We start from the raw sequence: 26,425 nt of genomic DNA on the forward strand, positions 1-26,425 counted from the left end.
CCAAGGTCCAGGACTACGTGCTGAGGGTCGCACTAAAGCTTGGGGCAGCCACAGCAAAGGCTCAATGGGGAAAGACCACAGTGTAAGGTTCCCCCACCAAGCTGGACTGAGGGGCTGGATCCATGGGAAACCCCTCGAACTGTATCGTTAATATTCTCAATTGCTGTAAATGTAAAACTGTAATTGACATGACAATTGTGAAACGGAAGGGTTGAGGAGAAACTCATGACAGTATTGAAGGAAACTGATGTCCCTTGCAATGTTTGTATATTTTGGTGCTGTTTGGAAACTGTTTGGCAATGTAATTTTTACAGATTTTTAAGAATAAAGTATATTTTGGAAATAAAAAAAAAAGTAACCATTCTATAATTCTAAATATACATTTTTTTTCTTTAATTCGTTCATTGGGTGTGGCCATCATTGGCTAGGACAGCATTTATTGCCCAAATCTAATTGCCCTTGAGAAGGTGGTGATGAGCTGCCTTCTTGAACTGCTGCAGTCCATGTGGGGTAGGTGCACCCACGGTGCTGTTAGAAAGGGAGTTCCCGGATTTTGGCCTAGCAACAGTGAGGGAACCGCGATATAGTTCCAAGTCAGGATGGTGTGTGACTTGGAGGGGAACTTGCAGGTGGTGGTGTTCCCATGCATCTGCTGCCCTTGTCCTTCTAGTTAGTAGAGGTCATGGGTTTGGAAGGTTCTGTCTAAGGAGCCTTGGTGCATTACTGCAGTGCATCTGGTAGATGGTGTACACTGCTGCCACTGTACATCGGTGGTGGAGAGAGTGAATGTTTGTGGATGGGGTGCCACTCAAGTGGGCTGCTTTGTCCTGGATGCTTTCTTGAGTGTTGTTGCAGCTGCACCCATCCAGGCAAGTGGAGATTATTCCATCACAGTCCTGACTTGTGCCTTTGTAGGTGGTGAACAGGCTTTGGGGAGTCAGGATGTGAGTTACTCGCCACAGAATTCCCAATCTCTGACCTCTGGAGTTTGGCTCTTTTGTCCATGTTTGGACCAAGGCTGTAATGAGATCAGGAGCTGAATGGCCCTCCTGTTTAAAATGCTAAGCCATAAAGGCCGGCTACCCAATCTGGACCCGACGATGTGTCGGGTTCGGGATGGGTCAGACTTCCGGGTCTGACATTCGGGCTCAGGTCGGGCCGGGTTGGACAGGCTGTATCACAACCTCAGGTAAGTGGCTCCACTGTTAATGTAATGTTTGGACTAGAAAGGTGGTTTTGTTACCGTTATTTTAAGCTTGTGCAGATCGGCAACAAAGTGAAAAACGCAAGGGTAGGTGAACTGATTGGGTTGGGTTGGGTGAGGTCGGGCACGGAAAAAAATGGAAGGACTCTGGCCAGGTCGGGCTCAGGGTCGAATGTGGTTCTGTCAGGCTCGGTCCGGGTTTAGTTTGCAGACCCGAGCTGGCCTTTACTACGCCATAGCTTTATATAATCTTAGTGAGAGCTGCCTTTCATGGATTATAAAGAGCTGTACACCACATCTTCATAAGATTAAATAATTTTACTAAGTATCAGTATTATAAGAAATTGCTCAAACATGCATGTTCTCTGAAATGTTAGTAATCACCATTATGCGCATGTGCAATATGTCATGTATTACTAGGAAAACATGACACAAAATAGGAAGGGCATGTCAGGCATCCATTTTCTACCACCATAATGGACTAAACCAGAGCTAATGCCAAATAGTCTAATGCACAAATATGTCTTGAAATCACTTCTAAGTAACAGAAATTAGTATTTTACAAAATATTCAGAGTCATAGAGTTTTACAGCACAGAAACAGGCCCTTTGGCCCAATGCACCTGCGCTGACCATCAAGCACCCGTCCTAACTAATCCTATTTCCCCGCACTTAGCCCGTAGCCTTGTATGTTATGGCTTTTCAAGTGCTCATCTAAATATTTTTTGAATGTCATGGGTGCAACTTTTAATGGTTTTGTGAATTATTGCAGATTAACTGCATTTGTTCTAAAATATTGATTCTATTTTGGGTTATAAAATACTGAGTGCTATTTTGCATTATAGGCGATGACTGCTTTTGAAATAGAGCATATATATAGTGATATTGATATGATATTCATTCCTGTAAAATGAGTAAATGTACTATGTCATCCCTATAATTGATTTTTCAGCTTAGAATTGCTTTAAATCTGTGAATTATTTTGCATAGGATTTTTTCAATTAATTTTTGAAAAGATTTGAGAGTCTGAATGGGCCTTTTTAAGCTTTTGGCTTATCACAGTGGTGTTGAATAATCTGCTAATACAGCAATACAACTGGGATATCAGAACTAGTTTTACTACTGTGATAATAGAAACCTACATAAGTATCTACATTTTAAATTGCCTGAATTTCTTTTTTTCTGTCTCCTTTTCTCCTCTTCTCTCTTTGTGGGTTCAAGCCCTACCCCAGGGCTGAAGCACATAAGATAGGCTGATTCTTCAGTGCAGTAGTGAAGAATAATACACTGTTGAAAATGCAGTCTTTTGAGTGAGAGGTGACAGTGAGTCCTGTCTGCTGATTTCAAAGGAGAGCAGGGAGTTCTCCTGGCTAACATTCCTTCCTCAACTAACATCCTAAAAACAGATAATTGGTCATTCATTTCATTTGTTGTTTCTGGGATCTTGCTGTTGTCAATTAACTGCATGTTTGCCTACTTAATAAGTGACTACACCTCAAATTAATTGTCTTTGAAATGCTTGGGACATTCTGAGGACATGAAAGGTGCTGTATAAATGCAAATTCTATTTTATCTTTCCCTCCCTTTCCAAAATTTAACTTATCTATTTCCCAAGCTGATATGAGTTGTTGAACTGGAAACTGCTGAAGTTCAATCCCTGATTAGTTGGCTAAAAACTAGTACCAACATAGTTTTCAATCTGCAGAAAGACTGTTAAGTTTTCTTCACTAATACTGTTGTACTTGAGCCACCCTCCACAACTGCAAAGTACCCAACAATGTAACTTATAGGCAGTCAAGGGCAGAAAGCAGGAAATTACAGGCCAGTTAGCTCAAAATCCCATAGGGAAAATGTTCAAAGCTATAATTAAAGACTTTTATAGCAGGGCACTTAGCAAAATTCAAGGTAATCAGGCAGAGTCAACATGGTTTTGTAAATCATGTTCAACTAATTGGAGTTCTTTTAAAGAAATAACGTGTGCTGTGGATAAAGGGGAACCAGTGGATGTACTGTACTTAGATTTCCAGAAGACATTTGATAAGGTGCCACATCAAAGATTATTATGGAAAATAAAAGCTCATGCTGTAGGGGTGTAACATATTGGCACGGATAGAATATTGGCTAGCTAACAGGAAACCAAGAGTAAACAAATGGATCATTTTCTGGTTGCAAGATGTAACGAGTGGTGTGTCACAGGATCAGTGCTGGGGCCTCAACTTTTTACAATTTATATAAATGACTTGGATGAAGGGACCAAAGGTATGGTTGCTAAATTTGCTGATGACACAAATATAAGTAGGAAAGTAACTTGTGAAGAGGACATGAGACTACGAAGGGATATATTTAGATTAGGTGAGTGGGCAAAGATGAAACAATGGAGTATAATGTGGGAAAATGTGAAATTGTCCATTTTGGCAGGAAGAATAAAAAAGCATATTATCTAAATGGTGAAAGATTACAGAACTCAGATGCAGTGGGATCTATGTGTCTTTGTGCCTTTAATCCAGTTGTTCCTGTCCCTTTCAAGAAACGCTAAATCATATCCAATGCCTTGGAATCATTGCAGTTATGCTATTTTGTAAATAATCGATATGAAATATGGATATTATCACTGGTTTACACGTGGGGGTTCATTGAGGAGGTGCAGTAGAACATGCAAGCAGTTTTGATTGTACACAGGGAGATATTTTTAGTTATGCAGGACCATTCCAGTGAAGATTTGTCAAGACTTGGGAGTCAAATAGTCACCAGTGATTGATTGAAGGAAAGATATTTGTCTTTAAGCAATGCAGGCTTCATTCTAGAACAGAGGACTTGAGACTGATTGATTGGAGAAAACTTAGTGATTGGGCTGAACGTTTGAGGCTAGGGAACACAGAAGCAGAAAGCTCAGGTCCAGGTCAGTTCTCTTGCAGCAGATGGCACTTCAGTTAGTCTATTTGGCCATAAACTATATATATTGCCATGCAACAAATAAAAAAATAAATGCAAAGAAGATACTTGTATATTGTTCATTCCACTGATCATGCATTTGTATGCTGCTTACCTTATACTGTTTGAGCATCATACACTTTTTTTAAATATCTCTCCAAATCTAGTGAATTGAAAGAGAGCTACAATGTAAACAATAAATTGGAAGTAGTATACTATTTGAATAATTGCCTGTCTTCTTTGGCCTCCTGGTCTCGGGAGACTATGGGTAAGCGCCTGGAGGTGGTCAGCGGTTTGTGGAGCAGCGCCTGGAGTGGCTATAAAGGCCAATACTAGAGTGGCTATAAAGGCCAATACTAGAGTGGCTATAAAGGCCAATACTAGAGTGATGGACACTTACACAGGTGCTGCAGATAAAATTGGTTGTCGGGGCTGTTTCGCAGTTGGCTCTCCCCATGCGCTTCTGTCTTTTTTCCTGCCAACTGCTAAGTCTCTTTGATTCGCCACATTTTAGCCCCGCCTTTATGACTGACTGCCAGCTCTGGCAATCGCTGGCAACTGACTCCCACGACTTGTGATCAATTTCACAGGACTTCATGTCACGTTTGTAGACATCTTTAAAGCAGAGACATGGACGGCCGGTGGGTCTGATACCAGTGACTAGCTCGCTGAACAATGTGTCCTTGGGGATCCTGCCATCTTCCATGCGGCTCACATGGCCAAGCCATCTCAAGCGCCGCTGACTCAGTAGGGTGTATAAGCTGGGGATGTTGGCCGCCTCGAGGACTTCTGTGTTGGAGATACGGTCCTGCCACCTGATGCCAAGTATTCACCGGAGGCAGCGAAGAATGAATTGAGACGTCGCTCTTGGCTGACATACGTTGTCCAGGCCTCGCTGCCGTAGAGCAAGGTACTGAGGACACTGGCTTGATGCACGCGGACTTTTGTGTTCCGTGTCAGTGCGCCATTTTCGCACACTCTCTTGGCCAGTCTGGACATAGCAGTGGAAGCCTTTCCCTTGCGCTTGTTGATTTCTGCATCGGGAGACAGGTTACTGGTGATAGTTGAGCCTAGGTAGGTGAACTCTTGAACCACTTCCAGAGCGTGGTCGCCGATATTGATGGATGGAGCATTTCTGACCTCCTGTCCCATGATTGTTTTCTTGAGGCTGATGGTTAGGCCAAATTCGTTGCAGGCAGCTGCAAACCTGTCGATGAGATTCTGCAGACACTCTTTAGTGTGAGATGTTAATGCAGCATCGTCAGCAAAGAGAAGTTCCCTGATGAAGACTTTCCGTACTTTGGTCTTCGCTCTTAGACGGGCAATGTTGAACAACCTGCCACCTGATCTTGCGTGGAGGAAAATTCCTTTTTCTGAAGACTTGAACGCATGTGAAAACAGCAGGGAGAAGAAAATCCCAAACAGTTCCTTGTTTCACGCCACTCAGGATAGGAAAGGGGTCTGATGAGGCGCCACTATGCTGAATTGTGCCTTTCATATTGTCATGGAATGAGGTGATGATACTTGGTAGCTTTGGTGGACATCCGATCTTTTCTAGTAGTCTGAATTGCCTGTATCTCACTATTAATCAGTCAATGAGGCAATAAGTTTAATCATTTATTGTGCATCAATGCATATCTATTAACTTTTAAACAATAGTAGCATGGTGTGGAAAAATACATCTCAAAAATGAAATGCATTTAACAAACCCATTTTTTTTTTTTACTGAATTTCAGCTATTATAATTTATCATGACTGATGAAAAACATGGTGATGGCTGTAGCTAAAATACGTTGTGATGTATGGAGAAAATCTGCATTGTAATTCCACTTGTGACTGTTGCAACCCTCTCATGATGCTACTACCAGCATTCGTCAACAGAAAAAGTTATTGCCCACTACTTTTAAGAGTGCATTTACAATGCAGTCAGGTTCCAGCTAAAAAGGGCTCCTTTTTGTCTCCTGCCTGGTTATGACTCTAATCTTCCTGTCCAGAAAGGAGCTCTGTGCACATCTGCACATATATATCTATGTACAGAATGTCACTCAAAATTTAAAAAGCAGGGAGGAGAGAAATTCCTGAAGAAGTGGAATTGTATGTTTAGTGCAATCATCATAGCCAATGGCCCTGATGATGCATTCTGTATTGTATCGTGTAGAACAGTGTATCCTCTGTTTCCCCAAGAGATCCGTGAGAGTGTGTGTATATCTTATACTAACCTGCAGTTTAATACAAAAAGTGCATATAGGGATTCACTCCCTGTCCATCAGACATGAATTACTGTGTCACATTTTTGGTTTATTCCCTTTCTTTCTAAACAAATCAGTCATTTGGAAAGTTTATTTCAGGAACAGAGTAACTAACTCTTAATTGACCGATCATACTTTACCGGAAAAAAATGAACAGAAACAGGCTTCTGATCCTGAACAGCAAATTTTGAGTGAAATTGCCTAATGTTTACATAACTGTAGTTAGACTTTGTGCCCTTAAAAGTGCACAGATTCACATTAGCTGAGTAAGACATGGCATACCTTTGCAGTGGTTAAGCAACCGTATATCTATTTGTGTATATGAATATATAGATATAAAAATACATTTCAGAATTTTGATTATTTTGAAAGTTTTGATGTGCTTTCAACAAACTCTTCCTTTTTAAAGATGTTAGGAACACAGCTGATCAACATTTATTCCAGCCCCAATGATCAGATGGTTTGGGCCATTGACAGTCGAGGAAATGTGCATGTACGAGTTGGAATAACAGAGGCAATGCCTGTAGGCACTGATTGGGAACATGTGCCAGGTAAAAGTAGAAATTGTTGTATGCCATGGTTTAATTATTGTGTTTAATAATTTCACTCCGCTGCTTATAAAGATATAATAGAGGTAAGATTAACTGTCCTACAATCTCCTATGTTGTTGTTTCCATTTTTGAAGAGGGGAGTTATATTTGCTGTCCTCACAATTTGCCTTTCCACGAAATTTGTCAAATTATTGCCAAAGCCACCTCTGTCTCACCCCAAGCTTCTCTTGATTATACGGATGTAAATTATCAGATTATAATGATTTATGTGCCTTAAATTTGAGTAACTTTAATGTGATTTTTCTGAGTAGTAGTCCCCATTAACTAGACCAAAACATAACTAGACCAAAACATAACTAGACCAGCCAAATAAATACTGTGGCTACAAGAGCAGGTCAGAGGCTGAGTATTCTGCACCGAGTAACTCACCTCTTACCCCTGCAAAGCCTTTCCATCATCTACAAGGCACAAGTCAGGAGGGTGATAGAGTACTCTCCACTTGCCTGGATGAGTGCAGCTCCAACAATACTCAGGAAGTTCGACACCATACAGGACAAAGCAGCCTGCTTTATTGGCACCATATCAACCGCCTTAAACATTCACTCCCTCCACCACTGGCGCACAGTGGTTGCAGTGTGTACCAACTACACAATGCTTCTTCAACACACCCGCAGCCTCTACTGCCTAGAAGTTCAGGGCAGCAGGCACATGGGAACGCCACCACCTGCAAGTTCCCCTCCAAGTCGCACACCAGCCTGACTGGGAAACATGTTGCCGTTCCTTCATCAACCAAATTCACCCACCCACCCCGTAGCACTGTGGATATGCCTACACCGCATGGACTACAACGGTTCAAGAAGGTGTCTCACCATCACCTTCTCGAGGCTAATTAAGGATTGACAAATTCTGGCCTTGTCAGTGGTATCCATGTCTCATAAATGAATAATTTAAAAAAAAATTATCTCTGGTGATTCTACAATCCTAATAACCACGTCCTCTCAGAAAACAGAGGAAAGGTACAGTGTTTATCCCATTACCCCATTCTCCACTGTAGGCTTGTCTCCTTCATCCTTTAGCTGATTTCTTTTGGGGAGGCAATGGTGTAGTGGTAATATCACTGGACTAGAAATCCAGAGGCCCAGGATAATGCCCGAGGGGGGAATGAATTCAAATCCCAGCACAGCTCTCCCATGACTAAATTACAGCTAATGTGCCGGTTTTTTTTAACAACTTTTTGTTGCCCTTTTACATTTTGCCAATTTTCTCTTGTAGTTTGTCTTAGCCTTTTAAATCTCCCTTTTACTGCTTTTCCTGTGTTCATTGAGTTTAATTTTTATTATCTGTCTTGTAAGCACTAAATGCTTTTTATAAAGTTGTTGATCCTGTTCACCCACAGAAATCCAGTTCTTTATTTCCTTACTGGAATGTATTTGATTTGTACCCTTTACATCTTCTGTTTAAATATTTCCCATTGTTGATTGTTTTTTTTCCTTCTGTTTAATCTGAGCAAGGTCTCTTTCGTATCTCACTTGGTTTTTTTTTTCGATTTAAACCCCTGGTCCTCCATTTTTTCCCTTTCTGTTCTTGTTCTGAACCTAATTATATTATGATCACAGCTTCCCAAATGTCCCCCTACTGTGAGTTGCCTGTGCTTTCTTACCCAGAGCCAGGCTTCCACCCTTGAAGTAGCAATTGGAGGATACTGTGTAATGGTAAATGACCTTTTTAAAGAATTGATTTTAAATACCAGAAACATCAGTGGAAAGAATCATCTACTTCTCAGTATGATCTATGTTTGGTTTAAATATGTCACTTTGTTAGAAACCTTACAACTTTTAGAACTTCTTTAATGTTCCATACAATAATGTAAACATTTTTACAGGTTTACAGGCAAGTCAATTAACTATGAGCTACAGAACAGTGTGGGTACGTTGTTCTAATGGAGATGTAGCACGTCGTTATGGAATAACTATCAAAAATCCTGCTGGCGATTATTGGAAAAAGATTCCTGGTAATGTGATTTGCTTAACAGGTAAGTTGTACACAAATTCTTCCCCGCCCGCCCCCCACTCCCTCCAAGTAGCTAAAGTTTAGAAGGTTTACTGACTTCATAACAGTCCCCTAAATTGATGTTTATAGACTTATTTCACAAAATATAACCTGTAGTAATATTTATTGTAACCAAATCCAAATATTTTAGGGGGAAAAAATAAGATAAGAAGGGAGATAATTGAAGTTGATTCTTTGAGAAAGAGATGTTTTTACAGTCTTTTCCTGTTCCTAAAAGTATTTTCAGGATTATATAACAATTGGGGAACAGTTACCTTAACATCTGATGTCATAAGTCATTATCAAATTTTGTAGCTGCTGTTCCAGCACAAACTCTTGATGTAAAATTTTGTCTTTTTAATTAGACTGCAAAAGAATAAAAATTGAGAATGCAATTTATTTTTATAGTACATTAATAACAGTTTATGCACACAAACACTAATGCACTGTTATAGTCAGTGATTAAGTTCTGCTAATAAGGGAGTTGTTCATCATTTACAAAGAGGCATGAGTGAATGAGGGGAAAAACAAGCAATTACAGTGGTCTATGCACATCCGAATTTCCAAATTTAGTAAAGAAATATATACTTGACCAAGAATATTCTAAGTTTTGTACATTAAAAATAAAAGTAATTATTTCTAGCAACAAAACTCATCAAACTTTTTAAACATGCTTTTAGTTCCATAGTGAGATTTGAAGCTCAGATTCAGAGGCTTCAATTATAAACAGCCTCCCCCACTGAGGCAGTAAAAACAGCCTGGTATGACAGCATCCTTTATCTCTGGTCACTATAGAATAATCTATTGTGGCATCTGGGCAACTTTACTTTTCACAGTTGATAGTCACAGGCTACATACTGTAGACTATTGCCTTTGTAATCTGTGTAAATTTGAACCACTTTTTTCTTTTTACATCATCCCATTTTCCCTGGTATGAGTTACCAATGATCATCTGATATCAAACTTGCCATCTCCCATGCATCATCTTAGATATTGAATATTCAGTTTCTCAGCTGTCACAGACAAAGGTGATGCTATTGGCAACTAGTGTCCAAACAGCTGCACTCCCAGCAGAAAATCATGTGCTAGCAATTTATAATAGAATTCCTGTTTCTTTTCATCCTGCTATCCCTCTCTCCTGCTCCATTTCATTGGCAACAATGTTTATTACTGCAATCCCATGACCTTGCTGACTCAGATTTGATTAAATGGACAATGACTAGGGATTGAAACCTGCAACTTCTTGGTTTGCATAACACAGTACATCACCAAGCTTTGTTTATCTGCTGACTTATCAGAGTTATAACTGCTGGCATTGACTACTGTTTTACTTTACAAACATTTTACCTAACTATGATGAAGTGATTATTTGGCATTTGAAAAATTTCCAAAACCGTTAGCCAAATTAGAACATTTTGTGTCTTTTGAGAAAAAAACTGCACTCTGAACAACTTTTACAACAAGAATAAAATTGCATTTTTGATACAATATCAATTTGTCCCTTTTTAGAGAAGTTGCTATATAAAATACTAAATCATAATCAGAAAGGAGAATCTCTTCTGGAGGAAATAGGAACTATAGGATCCTTTGGAATTGCTGGTTGAAAGAGTTGCAACTTTGCTGATAAATGAATTGCAATGTTTAGGTTTGATTCACATTATTTGAGTTACTTGGATGTTTGTTTTTAAGCTTTTTAATTACATGTGCTGTTCCTACTTTCTATATAGTCACTCCTCAAGATGAACTGTGGGCCATTAGTACTGGAGGCTCCCTTCTTCAGCGACTTACCAAGAATTTTAGTCACACTGATGCACTAGTTAACCCCAACCATATTGCTCTTTTGGGTCAGTCTGAGGACTTTGATGATGAGTGGGAGGTCATCTGAAAATCAGAGGCATTGCAGCTTACAGCATTAAGGGCACTTAATCAATCCATAAATATTACCTTTTCCTTTATTTTCTATATATTGTTAAGCCCATTAGGGTTAACTGTTGCATTCAGTAAAAAAAAAAGTTCAAATTTCTGCAGTGTCAATATAATTGTTGTAATTAATGCATCTTTTGTAGCTCTGCCAGTATTGGTATACAAACAGGTACATTATTCAGCAAAGCAACTGAAGGGCTTGATGTGTTGCCTTCTGACAACTATTGACTGAGTAAGCTTCTACTATAGAGTATGACATTTAGACTGGCTTTTTGTTACCAATCACTTCTTAATCCATGTATCAACCCCTCAATTCTTGCTTTCCTGTGGATGTTTGAGATTCCCACATTGCCTATTTTGTTGATTTTATGTAGACCAGACATTAAACATGTCAAGAACAACAAACTTGCACATCAAATAGCAATAAGAGCAGAAAAGGGCGCATTTTATTCGGTTCAAAAATGATTTGCAGCTATAGTTTTTGTCCTTTTTGCTACTATTACCACCTTCCTCCTCCTGCTAGGAAGAGAAGCAGTCCTGAGTAGGGGTGATCACATCACTTATGTACTTCCATAAATGATCAACAGTAAATGTATTTTTGCAAAGCAGGAATAATTTTGTCAGTGCTTCAACCACACCCAAGATGCAGCAACACCCCTAGTTTGACTGAAAGCAAGTGAATTTCTCTGAACTTCAGCTCACCATATTAAATTTCAATTAAACCTGAGATTCAGGCTAATTTCCGTGACTGAGAATAGAGCACACTCCAGCTTAGAAAATTACCAGTCTGTCATAAATGTATTTTAAGAAATGGACTTGTGTACAATAATATTGTACAATAGTATAAAGTGAGATAATTTGGAACTTTTTTGTTTTTGGGGTACTATAATTTGTTTCTAACTGCCAATTATAGTCTTAAAGTTTTTTTTAATAGGAGTTGTAGATGTTCGAGCAGAATATTACTGAAATCTCTATCTTAAAAGTCTTCTAGAGACAAGTTTTTTTTATAGATTACACTCTGCTGTCAAATGATAATGCTATCTTCCAAAAAAGCCTTATTAAGTACTTTGTTTACTGTAAATATATGTGCACAACTGTAATAGTAATTTGACCTTTTAATGCTTTTTTGCAATTTTTTGACTCCCTTTAAAATCTCACATAACTTGGTTATAATCAATTTGTAGCCAAATTTCATTAGTGATGAGTTAGCCTACCCCAATCTCAAATGGAAGAAATAACATTGTTTACACTTACCAGATATATTAATTAGACTCTTGTGTATAGGTTACATACAGTTTGAAAGTTTAGTCTGTTGCATTTTGCACTTTGAGCATTTCTAATGAGTATCTTGTGAGAAGACAGATACTCCAGAACTTGAGGTAACATTGCAAAGTGGCTTATTATATTGTGCGTGTACTAAGTCCCTGTTAGGATGAAATGATGTCTAGCTTTATTAGTTTTAATCCAGGAGACCATCAATGACACGTAATTTTCTTCTGTGTAAACAACTGAAAGTGTGGAATGCCTAAAAACAAATTGTTCACCCAACGAAAAGTCACTTATTTCACAAACTGAAATAAGTTTTTTTTTAAAACTAACTGTAGCTTTAGCATTAGTTCAGTTACCCAAACATTAGTAGTTCATTGTGAAACAAATCCTTTTAAAATGCAGTCCTTTTGTTGGTCTACCTATTAAATACTTTAACCAACTGAGGGTTTGCGTTGGGGTGTTGTAGTATATAGAGAGATATTTGGCAGAATTCCAGGTAATTGTCTGAAAAATTAAACTCCTGAAAGGTTATTCTTCATGTTGATAGTTGGTACTATGTTTGCTCTTTATATTGATACTAGAAATGTCACTCAGAAGCCACTTGTTTGACATTCAAGTTTACCTTGCAATCCAACAAATTGGATATTTGGCAAAGTCTAATTTAAAAAAAAAAAAATTTGTTAGAATATTAATCATGATCTAGATGGGTGAAATTTAAAATATGGTTTAAAAATAGAGAACTGGGTGATGCAAGGGCTTAGCATACTACCCAGTCATCTGTGTTTGAATTCAGCCCAAATGAATGGAATTCAAAATTGTGGGTTTTTTTAACCAGGTGTAATTGTGCTCCATCAAACGAGCTTGCACAGTCTTAATGCTGCTTATAGTGTTTACAGGTCTGTGTATCATTGAGCAAAAATTAGCAATATCACTGAGCCACTATATTTATTGTGAGGAATAGAAATAGTCACACTGATCCAATAGGAGGTGCTCTGACCTGGTAGCAATATACTTGATTGTGATGACCAGGTGCTAAAAGTGGACAGTGCCCAGCACTATCATCCCTCACTTTGTTAAACACAAAACAATATAAATTCAATGTGAAATGTGAGATTTTGGACTATTACATGCACCAACTCCAAATGGAGTAGTGAAATTCATTGTAAAAGTCTGCCTGATGTCAAGAAATTGGTTTGCAAATGTAAATGACTAACCTGTTTAGGCCAACAAAATTTGCCAGACCTTTTTAAAAATATGAGCACTTTTATTTGTCTTTTTTAAAGTTGAATTGCTCAATGTAATTTTCATTCTTTGAAAGTATTCCTAGTAATTGTTACTCATTCAGTGTTTTAGATGCAGTTTATGAATTTAAAATGATTTTAATCTGTTTATTAAACATGCCTCTGTTGTAGTATGTTATGAGTTGAATTCGCTGTGATTGTTGTGCACTGATGGGTGAAGGTAATATTTTGAGTGAGTAACCTGCTGCTTTAATATTTTCAAAGGAATGCATGCAAATGTGTGACAATGCAGCTTTACCTTGATTGTGGCCTTTTTGATGTCATTCAGATCTTTTACAGTCTGGAATACATGTAGATATTAAAGTGTAAGTCATAGATTAATTACACAGTAAAAAAAAAAAGACTTGGCTATGTCCGTGCGAATCAACTGGAAAAAGCTCTGGTATTTAAGCCATGTTGTAACCAGAAGAATATTACATGCATGCTCCTGCATTGTATATTTAAACTCTTATTTATGAATGGTTTCCAATTACGCCTAACAGAACTTATTAAAAAAAAAAGTTTATAATGTTTTACATTGTGTATCAAAGCTGGCACTGTTACTTAAACACTACCTGTACATGGTTGCATACTCTTTAGCAAAAATGAAATAAAGATACTAAAAAATATTTTCTACATGTATATTTGTATAAAGTTTTTTAATTTCTTTTTAACTAGAATTTAATGTGTAATCTTTCAAAGCTGGCAGTTGCTTTTTTTTTTCAGGGATTGGAGATTGAGTAATGAGATTGCACCCGATGTATATCATCGAATCTATAAGAGGATTATTAGTTTTTGTGCAGCATCTTGAGACGCGTTGCTGTAAGAATTCCTCAATCTCTTTGTGCCTTTTCTCAATATAATAACAAAATTGCTTCTGAGTGCAGCAAGATCAGTGGAATTTTTCTTTGTGCTTTTCTTTTCACTGTTATCCTGTAATTAAGCCAAGAGAGTAATAGATATTCACATTGTAGATACAATAACAGGCAGGATCTGTGCATTCAGATCCATCTAAGTGTTCATCATTATTCTGATGAATATGTCATTTGTGTTGACTTCAGTAAACAGTTTGGGTCACATGTCTACAGTGCGTCAGGAATACTTTTCCTGATACTGACGCTTCTGCACTTCACCTTTCAGAAAGTCAGTAGAAAATCTAATCTTTTTGGCACTGAGATTTTGCCCAATAATCAAATAATGAGTCCTCAGGTCTTTTTTTAAAGTTTAAAAAAAAAGCTTAAAGTTATGCTATTTTACCCTAAGTGACAGTTACTAAGCATGATTGATGTTCCTTGTTGAGACTGTTGGTCGCTTGTTATCCTATTCTTTAGACAACTGCAGCATTCATAAACTCCATATCCCATAACTAGAAAGTATTAGCTCTGCCACCATATTCTGCCTTGGCATTACTATTATTTCCAGGCCTGACTAATCACAAGGCACTTGGAATGGGATATTGCAAATCTTCCTTATTTATGACAAGATTTTCATGGTTTTTTTTGCTCCCACCTCTGAAAGCTTTAATTCTTGCTGGGGCTTGGCTATGTGCCAATTCCTCCTAAATTAGTCAACAAAATTCTGTTTCTTGAGTCAGTAATCCTGAAAGCCATCGATACCAGACTCCCTCTAGCTTTGACTTAGTCGGTCACCATCCTGCATGAGTACATTATACAACTGGATTCTGATGATATGTCCAAACAATTCCCAATGGTTACCATTGCTGAAAGAAGCTCAGACTACCGTTGATAAACTAGAAGCAATACCCAACCTTCCTTGAGGCAAAAGGTTCAGATACAATAGGATGAAATTGCACTGTCTTTCTTTTGAAACCAGCTATATTGATTCTCCTTTTGGGTGCAAATTATTTTCCGGTTTTAGATAAAATTCTAGTAATTGCTTTGGTACATGATCCCTGATGGTCAAAATCATCAGGACTGGTATTGATAAAATTCTTAACCCCCTTCCTCATCTTTCTTTGAGGTATTACTGCCATTAGTGTCAAAACACCCAATGCTTATCATTCAATACCCTACTTAACTGACTCTTTCCAAGTTTGTGGTTTCTTTTTTTACTTACCTACAAATTGTGCATTCTAATACCATTGAACACACAAGTCTCTCTGACCTATCACACTGTCCTTGTTGACCCGCACTAGCTTCACCCCAGCCCACACCACTATGTACACATGCATTGATCTGACAGTCCTTGTCCTTGTGTACAAATCCTTCTGTGGCCTTCCCCAAGCTACCTCCACCAGTTTTATATCCCTCTCTTGTTGTTCAGTCTTCTTTCTATGCATCTCTCTGCCAGACTCCACTCAACTTTGACAACTCCCTCCCTAAACCCTTTCACCCCTCTACTTCTGTATATCTTTAAAAGCTTCCTGAAAATCTATCTCTTCAAACAAGCTTTCTCACCTCTCTGCTCTCAAAGGCTCAGCATCTGTTCTTTCTTTGCATAAGCCTAAAATATTTTCTCTACGTTAAAGGCACTACATAAATGCAAATTGTTCTCAAAACAATCCTATGGGCTATCTTGCTGATTGCTGGCTTCAGCTTGTTAGATTATATTTTTGTTCTTATTCAGTCCAGTGATCCTGTGCATATATGAACCACTCAGCACATTGAATTGATTAGCTGTCTTGTCTGAAATATTGCCAGTGTCAGAATATCATTATTCTTGTTCTTTCAGTTAACTCCTAGCAAATAAATAAATAGAGTGCTTTCATCATTGTTTCCAAAGGTACATTGCCCTATAATTTGTCAGATTTAATACAGTAGCATACAACAGAATAATACAGGCACTTCTGGCATTGGCAATATTTCAGTCAAGACAGCAAATCAATCCAATGTATTGAGCGATCTCAATATAAACTTTCCATAGCTTGAATGCCGACAGTTCATAATGAACAAGGAGAAGCTCAAACTTAGATATACCAATAGTTTCTTCCAATAACTATCTTCCAGCAAGTGCATGCAATTGTGTTGCTATTTTATGGAGAAATTCAGCAGAATATATCTAATGAATTCTCAAATACTAATCCCAATAATCAATCACCAGTGAGTATTTAACAATCAAACTTACTTTTAATAATGTCTCTATCATTTATAGGTTACTGATAGCAATGGTTAATGTAACTTTGCATCAATAAATGGGAAACTACCTCAAAAGCACAGAATTAATCCCCAAAACTGTTAATGATGTAATTTTATAACTTCTAGTACAAGATCAAGAGTTAGAGTATTACAGTGTATAATATACAAATTAGGCATAACAAACTTTGCTTATAATGCAACCCTGATTTTAATGATCCCAATGGCAAAATCTTGATTTTTCTTTTTGAATCAGCCCAACTGCAACAAACACTTGAGCAGGATCTACCCAGACTGACTCAGATACATCAATGGAATTCAAGCTAAGGCTAAGTTACAGTATTGTTATGTGTATCCCACATGCTGTATGCATTGGTTGCCTGATGAGGCCTGCCTCTGCACACAAACCACAACAAGGCAATGGGCAGGAAGCAATAAGCATGAAGATGGTAAGTAAAAGATAGTTTTTATCTCTGAAAATAAAACTTCATATCAATAATCTGAACCATTGTCCATTGAAAAATCATTTCATATTAGTGTGTTTATTTGCTGGAATTTAACAGAACAAAATGCCATTCATTCAAATTGATTTTTATTTCTGATGCAGCAAATCTTTCTTTCTTTGGCCTCCTTGTCTCGAGAGACAATGGGTAAGCGCCTAGAGGTGGTCAGTGGTGTCAGTCGCTGTGAGGCAACTATGGAGTGACCTCTCCATGGCGCATGCCTGGGCGAATGTATGGAGGTTGAAAGTTGCCCAAGCGTCAAAACCCCCCTCTCGGCCTTTCTGGTGGGGTCCAAAGGAGTGCAGAGCACGACGTTTGGCACCGGTATGGCTGCAAATAATGCCATAATAAACACTCTGATGTAACTATCCCTTCAGTTGGTCCAGTATGAATTCATTATAGTAAAATTCAACCATATGTCTAAGCAAATTCAAAGTTGCTATTACATCTAAAGTCCAGAGCCAATAGCAATAACTTATTTAAATAGTCGTTTGGTATTACAGAACTTGAGTATTGCTGAAAGTAGAGACATGTTGTTGAAGCTTTTCATCTTGCACTTATCAGGACAATCCGCAAGGATACAAATATAAGGGAAAACAACTTTATACTGTATGAGCAGAGAGTACTGATTGGTTGAAGCGTTGCCATGGAGAATGCACCTGTTTATGGTGACTGACCGTTAACTGCCAAGCTTTGTTTGAAATTTAAGCCAGGCAGCTTGACTCTGATCAAGGCATTGTCCTGAGAAATGAACCAGAGAATGGCTGTCACTTATTTTGTTTAGCTGAAACAGGCACAATGTGTGTACATGTTCCTTCTGTCTGCAAAGAACAGGGCCCTGTGTATTAATATATGTAGCTTTCAGTACACGCAAATGCGCCACGCTGTGAGACCTACTGACCATCTTAAATTGATTGTCAGTGTAATTCCCAAAGACTAGTGGATTGTATCAAAAAACCTGTCCCTTCCGCTGTTCGCAATGGTCCAGGTACAGGCCATACCCGACCTGCCCGTGTTTGCAAAACTCAAAACACAGTGTCCAACATTAGATGTGATTCTGCGATTGGACAACATTTGCTCAGTAATCCGCAGTGTGCTAAGAATTACGATGACAACCAATTTGTGGGCAAGAGCAAAGCTAGTGGCCAATGATACAAGAGGGTGACCAAGAAATCAAGTGGGGAATTCCAAAGAAAACGCTTTGCCCAGAAAGTTGTGAAAATATGGAACTCCCTATGGGGAGTAGTTGAGGTGAATAGTGTAGATGCATGTAAGGGGAAGTTAGATAAGCATATGAAGGTCATGGAAGTATAGGGTTATGCTGATAGAGTTTGATGCGGAAGGACAGGAGGAGACTCAAGTGGATAAACACTGGCATGGACTGGTTGAGCCAAATGGCCTGTTCATGTGCTGTACATTCTATTTAATTCTATGCAAATCACCTTGAAACTTTAAGTGTTGCTCAGACAATGAATTGAACAAGCATATTACAGATGGGTTCAACTGTTTCAAAACTCTTTACCGTTGTGTAATAGTTTTCACACTGATATGGTGGAGTATGTTCTACATACATTTACATGATGGTACATTGATCTACTTGTGCATATTTGTATTGTAATTTAATCATTTGTAAAATTCTTAATTTGGTTGGAGGTTTTTGCACAGTGAAAAATATCAAATCACAACAAATTGTGAAAATATAAACTATTTTTGTCTTCCCCTCGGCCTTAATCTGATCTCTGGGCTGAATTTTGTGCCAAGGGTGGGGCTCCCGGCACTGGGCCAAAAAGGTGAGTGGAACCCCACCTCAGCCTTTTGGAGCCTCCCTGCCAACCCCCCCCCCACCAAGCAAACATAATTGTACAGCACCAGGCCAATTAATAACCTGGTGCTGGGATCCCTGTCCTTTTAAAAGATGGGGATCCCACCTCCAAGAGCTGCTGACCAATCACAGGGCCAGCAGCTCAGTAATATCATCAGCGCCTCCAGGAGCGGTGGCCAATGCCAGTACTGCAGAGGCCTTGGACTCAGGCCCAGCCTACACCTCTGGTAAGTGAGGCAGGGTGGCCATTTAGTGCAAAGGAACGAGGTTCAGTGAGGTGTCGTTTTCCCCGGTGGGTGCCCTCCATGGGACACAGATTGCTCACAGAGGCGGGACCCCCCCCTCGCCCCCACCACCAAAGCCCACATGGGGGTGGGGATCACCTTGCTTTACTAGGCATCATCCTGGCATGGCAAAGGCTCCCACCCACTGCTGGTTAAATCCCAGCGGTGGCAGAAAGAGGCCCTTATGTGGCCAGTAATAGGCACTTAAGGAGCTCAAGTGGCCTCTGGGACAGGAAGGCTGTCTTCAGCCTTTTCCAAACCCAACAAAACTGTTGTGACAAGGAGGTAACAGGCCTTCTGTCCTCTGCCTCCCGTTGCAATTCTATGGGCTGGGACCCCCCCCCCATCCCACATCCTAGCCCGTCTCAGGGCCATATAAGGCTCAGCCCGATACTTTTGTTTTGTATTGCATGTTTTTTTTCACCATACCTCTCATTACAAGAAACAAAAGGTAACAAACATTTTCAAAAACTCTTTTTACTGTTGTATAGTTGTTTTCAAACTGATAGCGGAGTAAATTCTAACTGCATATACATGACGGTACATTGGCCTAATTATGCACATTTGTATGGTAATTTAACCATTTGTCTGTTATGATCCCAGTGGAGATCAACAAACCAAAAGAATCGAATTTACCAAATGATCCCAATTAAAAGCAGATGAGATTTTATCTTTTACTTTAACATCAAACCAAAGTCCTACTGGGCAGTTCACTCAGCATACATGGCACCAATTACAGCCACAAAGTTCTTTTAAAGCTCTGAACTTTCTCAGGTAGATCTCCAGCTCCTTTCTTCTAAGATGCAGTGTTACGACCAGTTGAGAAAGAGGTCTCTGGTTCCCTTTCAGCCTTCACCTGGTTAAACTAACAGATTTTATTTTAAACACACTGTCTTTTCAGCTCCCCCTTGGTGAATGCTTGTTCATCGTTTTCCAATCATAAGGCAAAAGAAACCAACACAAATGGGCATTCTTGGCTTTAAAGAAGAAACATTGAAATTTATTAAACTTAAACTCTAATTCAGTTAATGCCTACAGATACAGGCCATGTCCCACACTAGCATAATTACGCGATACACATGCAAATAGAGACAGAAAAGAACGGAAGAAAAATAAAGTGGAAAAGCTTGAGGCAATACCTGAAGTTATTGTTACAGTTCTTTGAGCTCGTTGAAGAGTACTTGATTGTAGGTAAATTTTTCTTAAACCTTGTTCACTGTAAGAGACTTTTCTCTCTAGGCACTCGTGTCTTCAGTGGATCCAGAGGCTTGTGAGAAAGAGATGGCAGCAGAAGTGAACAAGATCTTCTCAGTCCAGGAGCAAACTGCTTTCTGCCCAAATAAAAACAAGAAATGCTGGAACCACTCAGCAGGTTTGGCAGCATCTGTGGAAAGAGAAGCAGAGTTAACGTTTCGGGTCAGTGACCCTTCTTCGGAACTGGTTCAGAACTGGACCCGAAGAAGGGTCACTGACCCGAAACGTTAACTCTGCTTTTCTTTCCACAGATGCTGCCAGACTTGCTGAGTGGTTCCAGCATTTCTTGTTCTTACTGCAGATGCTGGAAATCTGAAATATTTTGCCTTTATTTTAGCTTTCTGCCCAAACTGTTTGTACAAATGCAAAAACTCAGGTTGCCCAGCAGGTTAGTCATGTCAGCTGGTTTGACCGTGTCCTTTTGTGTATTTGGCTATCTTAGCAGTCTGGTGATCAAAAGTCCATTATGCGTTGAATGTCGGGGAATGGCTGCTTTGTGCTTCTAAATACTGTGTCAATATGCAAATATTTTTTCTAGCCACGGCTGATCTGTTTAACAAGTCTTCACTCCAGTAGCAGTTTAATATCTATGTTCATGACAAAATTAAGGTGCCTCATTTTTGGCAAGTGGGGGCCTAGCATAATATGCAGCCAGTGCTTCTCAGCCACCAGCAGTTCCCCTTCGACCCGAACTCCACAGTAACAGTCTTCACCAAAATGCCACGCTTCTCCAGAAATTCCTCAGCTCTGTACCCAACAGTCTTGATGGTGTGGAACAACTGGTGTTAAGTAACGGAAACAGCTGCAGGCAGCTCCTGGATCCAGCCTTCACTTTCTTCAGCTTGCCTGCATTCCATATCTGTGTGATGAGAGTTTGGATGGTTCCGTCTTTTAATCTGGTTCCAACTAGTTTCTATTTCCCCAGAAACCTTAAGTTTTAGTTTCCCTTTCAGTTGGGATCTTTAAAAAATGCTTTGCAAACAGGTTTAGTGCATCAAATACAACATGCAACAAGTCATCTGTTTAGACAATAACGTACATATGCTCCGCCACTGGTTTTACAGATCACACTACATAAGTGAGTGTTCCTCAAAAAGTATCTCAACAGATTTGAACACTTGTGGAAAGTCCTGAGGACTGTTAAATTGCTCTCTTAATGTAGTTCTCCTGTCTTAATTAAATAAAAACAAAATACTGCGGATGCTGGAAATCTGAAATAAAAACAAGAAATGCTGGAACCACTCAGCAGGTCTGTGGAAAGAGAAGCAGAGTTAACGTTTCGGGTCAGTGACCCCTTCAGCGGAAGGGTGTCTTGGTGTTTTGGCAGCAGTTACCCTCCAAATGAACTTACCTTCCCAATATTGCTGCGAAGGCTAGATATTAGTCTGATTCGGTAATTTACGACCAATAGTCTGATTGAATTCTTTGAGCAGGTGACCAAGCAAGTGGATGAGGGTAAACCAGTGGATGTGGTGTACATGGATTTTAGTAAGGCATTTGATAAGGTCCCCCATGGTAGACTTATGGAGAAAGTCAGGAGGCATGGGATAGTGGGGAATGTGGCCAGTTGGATTAAGAATTGGCTAACTGATAGAAGGCAGAGAGTGGTCTTAGATGGTAAATACTCAGCCTGGAGCCCAGTTACCAGTGGCGTGCCACAGGGATCAGTTCTGGGTCCTCTCCTGTTTGTGATTTTTGTTAACGACTTGGATGAGGAAGTCGAAGGGTGGGTCAGTAAATTTGCAGATGATACAAAGGTTGGTGGAGTTGTGGATACCGAGGAGGGCTATTGTCGTCTGCAAAGGGACTTGGATAGGTTGCAGTGCTGGGCTGAAAAGTGGCAGATGGAGTTTAACCCTGAAAAGTGTGAGGTCGTCCATTTTGGAAGGACAAACATGAATGCAAAATACTGGGTTAACGGTAGGGTTCTTGGGCATGTGGAGGAGCAGAGAGACCTTGGGGTCTATGTGCATAGATCATTGAAAGTTGCAACTCAAGTGGATAGGGCTGTGAAGAAGGCATATGGGGTGTTAGCGTTCATTAGCAGAGGGATTGAATTTAAGAGCCGTGAGGTGATGATGCAGCTGTACAGGACCTTGGTAAGGCCTCATTTGGAGTACTGTGTGCAGTTCTGGTCGCCTCATTTTAGGAAGGATGTGGAAGCCTTGGAGAGGGTGCAGAGGAGATTTACCAGGATGTTGCCTGGAATGGAGAATAAGTCTTACGAGGAAAGGCTGAACATTCTAGGCCTCTTCTCATTAGAAAGGAGAAGGATGAGGGGTGACATGATAGAGGTTTATAAGATGATCAGGGGAATAGATAGGGTAGACAGTCAGAAACTTTTTCCCCGGGTGGAGCAAAGCGTTACAAGGGGTCATAAATTTAAGGTGAAGGGTGGGAGATATAAGGGGGATGTCAGGGGAAGGTTCTTTACCCAGAGAGTGGTCGAGGCATGGAATGCCTTGCCCGGGGAAGTTGTTGAGTCAGAAACTTTAGGGACTTTCAAAAGGCTTTTGGATAGGTATATGGATAAAGGAGAATGATGGGGTATAGATTAAATTGTCCTTGACAGAGGACAAAGGATCGGCACAACATTGTGGGCCGAAGGGCCTGTTCTGTGCTGTATGTTCTATGTTCTATGTTCTATAGTGTTAGCCGAGGTAGGGGAGAATTGCACAGTGAACTTGATTAGTTCTTTATTTTTGTGTTCCCTCTGTACGCCTTTTAAAAACAGGTAATTAGTTAACCTGTAACCTTTCAAAGGATTTCTACTTTTTAATGCAGCGACATTGCCGACATCAAATATGTCTTAAAGATGAATGATGCATTCATAAAAAAGACGAGCATTGTTATTAAATAATAGAGGGATGTTGTAACCGTTCCAGATCGCATGAGCGGAAAAAAGAAGGAACAGAATATGAAATGAGATAATGCTCACGTAATAGGACTGAATGCGTCTGATTCTTTACATAAATAGTTTGAGTATGTGTTTACTGGCGCTGGACTGACGCGAGGGAGAAGTGTTCCCTTTGCTCTCTCCTCATTAGTTAGTATGAGGGCGGGGTGCTGGACATGGCCAATCTCGGAGCCGCCGCCAGGGCCCAACACTACAAATAGGTTGCGGGAGGCGCAGCTCCGGGTTCCAGGGATAGCAGTGGCTTTGCTGGTATATTGATCTGGGCACGGCAGGAACTACTCCTTGAAGTTGCCAGCTGGTGGCCGGAATCGCGGCAGAGACTAGTTGGGCGCAGCTTGAGTGAGAGCGGATTCTGCGAGTCCTGAGGCTGGGACAGAGCCTCGCTGTTATGCCGTGGGACCTGGCTTCTTCTTCCCGGGGCCCTGGCCAGGACTATTGCTGGCAGAAGCGCTGCAAGAAATCATCCTTCGCGTTCTACCAGGCGGTGCGGGACCTCTTGCCCGTCTGGATCTTGGAAGAGATGAGGACGATGGAGGTGTTTCACTGGGAAGAGAGCGGGCGGATGAGCAGCTACTCGCCGTCTGAAGCTCTCCTGTACGCCCTGGTGCACGACCACCAGCAGTATGGCCAGTACTTGCTTTCCAAACACCCGCAGGTAGCCTTGGCAATGCCCAGCAAGAGCTTCTGCTGCTGCCAGGCACTGGCTCCGCACCTCGCCATGGCTGTGCGCTACAACCGCATCACTACCCTGGCACAGATCCTGAAAAGCTTGCAGCACTTTCCCGAGAAGGAGCGCTGGGACTATATCAATCGCAAGGGCTGTGTCCATGTGGAGAGTGGCAAAACACCGCTGCATTTGGCGTGCGAACTGGTCAGACCCGAGTGCCTGACCTTGTTACTGGGGCACGGCTCGTCTCCTTACATTCCAGACTGCAATGGAAACACAGCCCTGGATACATTACTCAAGCAGATGTGTACCAATGAGCTGGACACACACAGGAAGAACAGATGCCTGCACAATCTCTTGCTTTTTATGCCTGAACTGAAGTTTAATATGAAAACGGTGCTGAAGGACAACGCAAGTCTCTGGCAGAGTTTACTTGGGGTAGATATCTTTCAGTGGCTCTCAGGCTACACTCCTCCTCCCCTCTTTATAAAGGCTATGCAAACTTTAATCGGGACGATTGCCCCCGAGAAATTCCCAGAGGGACTAGACGAATTGCCTATCGCCCATCTACTTCAAACTTTGGACTTTAAACTGACTGTAGAGGGCACACAGCCCCCCTCAAATTTAAAATGATGCAGCATTTACGTTTTAAGGGATTTTGTAATAACGAATAAAATATTCTAAAAAAAAGTTGTTTGGAGTGCCTGTAACTCAAAATCTTTCGGCCTATTCTAGATTTAAGGTGCCAAACGATATGTGAACTTTGGAATTAGCAACGGTAAAAGTTTCAGCAAAGTGTAGTGGAACTGCTGGATTTCCGCAATTTCTAATATATTGGAGGATTAATCCTGTTTAATGCATTCAGGTATGAATGGTATCACTGCATCCTCTGTTCAGTTCCATTACATGCAGTAAATAGTTTATCAAAACTTGGTGTTTGTCAGATTTATGCTAAGTTGGCATTCACAAATCCTGATGCTGCAGTGGGTATTTTTTATTGCAGTTATATATTCTATTTCATTATTAGACCAAGATGAACACCGCTGAGAACAATGAGAGTCTAGGAGCGCCCTGTGCTCAGCTTCTGCTGGTAACTCTCCTGGTCGTCGCTCATGGTAAAATTGTGAAATCTTTGCTATTCCGATCTTAGTTGATCGGCGCTTCCCTCCGATTGCTCAAGTATAACCTCGAGAAACAGAAATCTCTCAACCTCCTCACAGAACCAACAAACAGGAAGTGAGTGAAATAGGTCCACAGATCTCGTTACTATAGAAACGGTTACAACATTTATGAAATGTCCAATCAAAAACTGGCTTCTTTTATCAAGCTGCTGCCGGTGAGGGTAATCTTTAGGTGAACTAGTGTATCTGTCATGGTATTGCCCAGGGTGAGTGTTTATCTGGTTTGGGCAGGGTGGAGGGTCAATGATTCCTGTGATTGAAAAAGTCAAAGTGCGCTTTTATTGTGGAGTGTTACAGGAGTGTCAATATAGGGCTCTAATTTTATCAGCATATGCATATTTGCATATAAACTGTAATCAGTTGCCTTAAGTATCACAGAATAATACAGTGCAGAATAGGCCCTTCGGCCCATCGAGTCTGCACCGATACATTAAAAACACGACCTGTTTACCTAATCCCATTTGGCAGCACTTGGCCCATAGCTTGAATGTTATGACGTGCCAAGTGCTCATCCAGGTACTTTTTAAAGGATGTGAGGTAACCCGCCTCTACCACCCTCCCAGGCAGTGCATTCCAGACCGTCACCACCCTCTGGGTAAAAAAGTTCTTCCTCAAATCCCCCTTAAACCTCCCGCCCCTCACCTTAAACTTGTGACCCCTCGTAACTGACCCTTCAACTAAGGGGAACAGCTGCTCCCTATCCACCCTGTCCATGCCCCTCAATCTTGTACACCTCGAACAGGTCACCCCTCAGTCTTCTCTGCTCCAGCGAAAACAACCCAAGCCTATCCAACCTCTCTTCATAGCTTAAATGTTCCATCCCAGGCAACATCCTGGTGAATCGCCTCTGCACCCCCTCCAATACAATCACATCCTTCCTATAATGTGGCAACCAGAATTGCACACAGTACTCCAGCTGTGGCCTTACCAAAGTTCTGTACAACGCCAACATGACCTCCCTGCTTTTGTAATCTATGCCTCGATTGATAAAGGCAAGTGTCCCATATGCCTTTTTCACCACCCTATTAACCTGCCCTTCTGCCTTCAGAGATCTATGGACAAACACGCCAAGGTACCTTTGTTCCTCGGAACTTCCCAGTGTCAGGCCATTCATTGAATACTTCCGTGTCATATTACTCCTTCCAAAGTGTATCACCTCACACTTTTCAGCATTAAATTCCATCTGCCACTTTTCTGCCCATTTGACCATCCCGTCTATATCTTCCTGTAACCTAAGACACTCCACCTCA

At 40.5% G+C, this 26,425-nt stretch overlaps 2 protein-coding genes across 3 annotated transcripts in view; both read left to right on the forward strand.

Annotated features, from left to right (window-relative positions):
• Positions 1 to 20,487, forward strand: part of tecpr2 (tectonin beta-propeller repeat containing 2) — a 140,341-nt gene extending 119,854 nt beyond the window's left edge. The window contains exons 18-21 of one of the 2 annotated variants that reach the window (XR_010975680.1): positions 6,793 to 6,934; positions 8,817 to 8,966; positions 16,804 to 16,996; positions 20,396 to 20,487. Coding sequence is in view for 1 of the 2 variants with exons in the window: in XM_068038960.1 (XP_067895061.1) it covers positions 6,793 to 6,934; positions 8,817 to 8,966; positions 10,711 to 10,868 (450 nt within the window). In the remaining variant the exon portion in view is untranslated. Of the gene's footprint in view, positions 1 to 6,792; positions 6,935 to 8,816; positions 8,967 to 10,710; positions 14,071 to 16,803; positions 16,997 to 20,395 lie in introns of those variants that run through there. The other variant, XM_068038960.1, reaches the window with a different exon arrangement.
• A 2,915-nt stretch (positions 20,488 to 23,402) lies between these two features.
• ankrd9 (ankyrin repeat domain 9) lies at positions 23,403 to 24,871 on the forward strand. Its single transcript, XM_068038297.1, has one exon. The coding sequence runs from the start codon at positions 23,716 to 23,718 to the stop codon at positions 24,625 to 24,627; it is 912 nt and encodes a 303-aa protein (XP_067894398.1). The 5' UTR covers positions 23,403 to 23,715; the 3' UTR covers positions 24,628 to 24,871.
• Positions 24,872 to 26,425: the final 1,554 nt, after the last annotated feature.

Source organism: Heterodontus francisci, chromosome 9, assembly GCF_036365525.1.
Source record: "Heterodontus francisci isolate sHetFra1 chromosome 9, sHetFra1.hap1, whole genome shotgun sequence".
NCBI classification, from domain to species: domain Eukaryota; kingdom Metazoa; phylum Chordata; class Chondrichthyes; order Heterodontiformes; family Heterodontidae; genus Heterodontus; species Heterodontus francisci.

Bases quoted from the DNA above. Each gene is read 5' to 3' on its own strand.
- ankrd9 (XM_068038297.1), top strand. From the start codon at position 23,716: ATGCCGTGGGACCTGGCTTCTTCTTCCCGGGGCCCTGGCCAGGACTAT.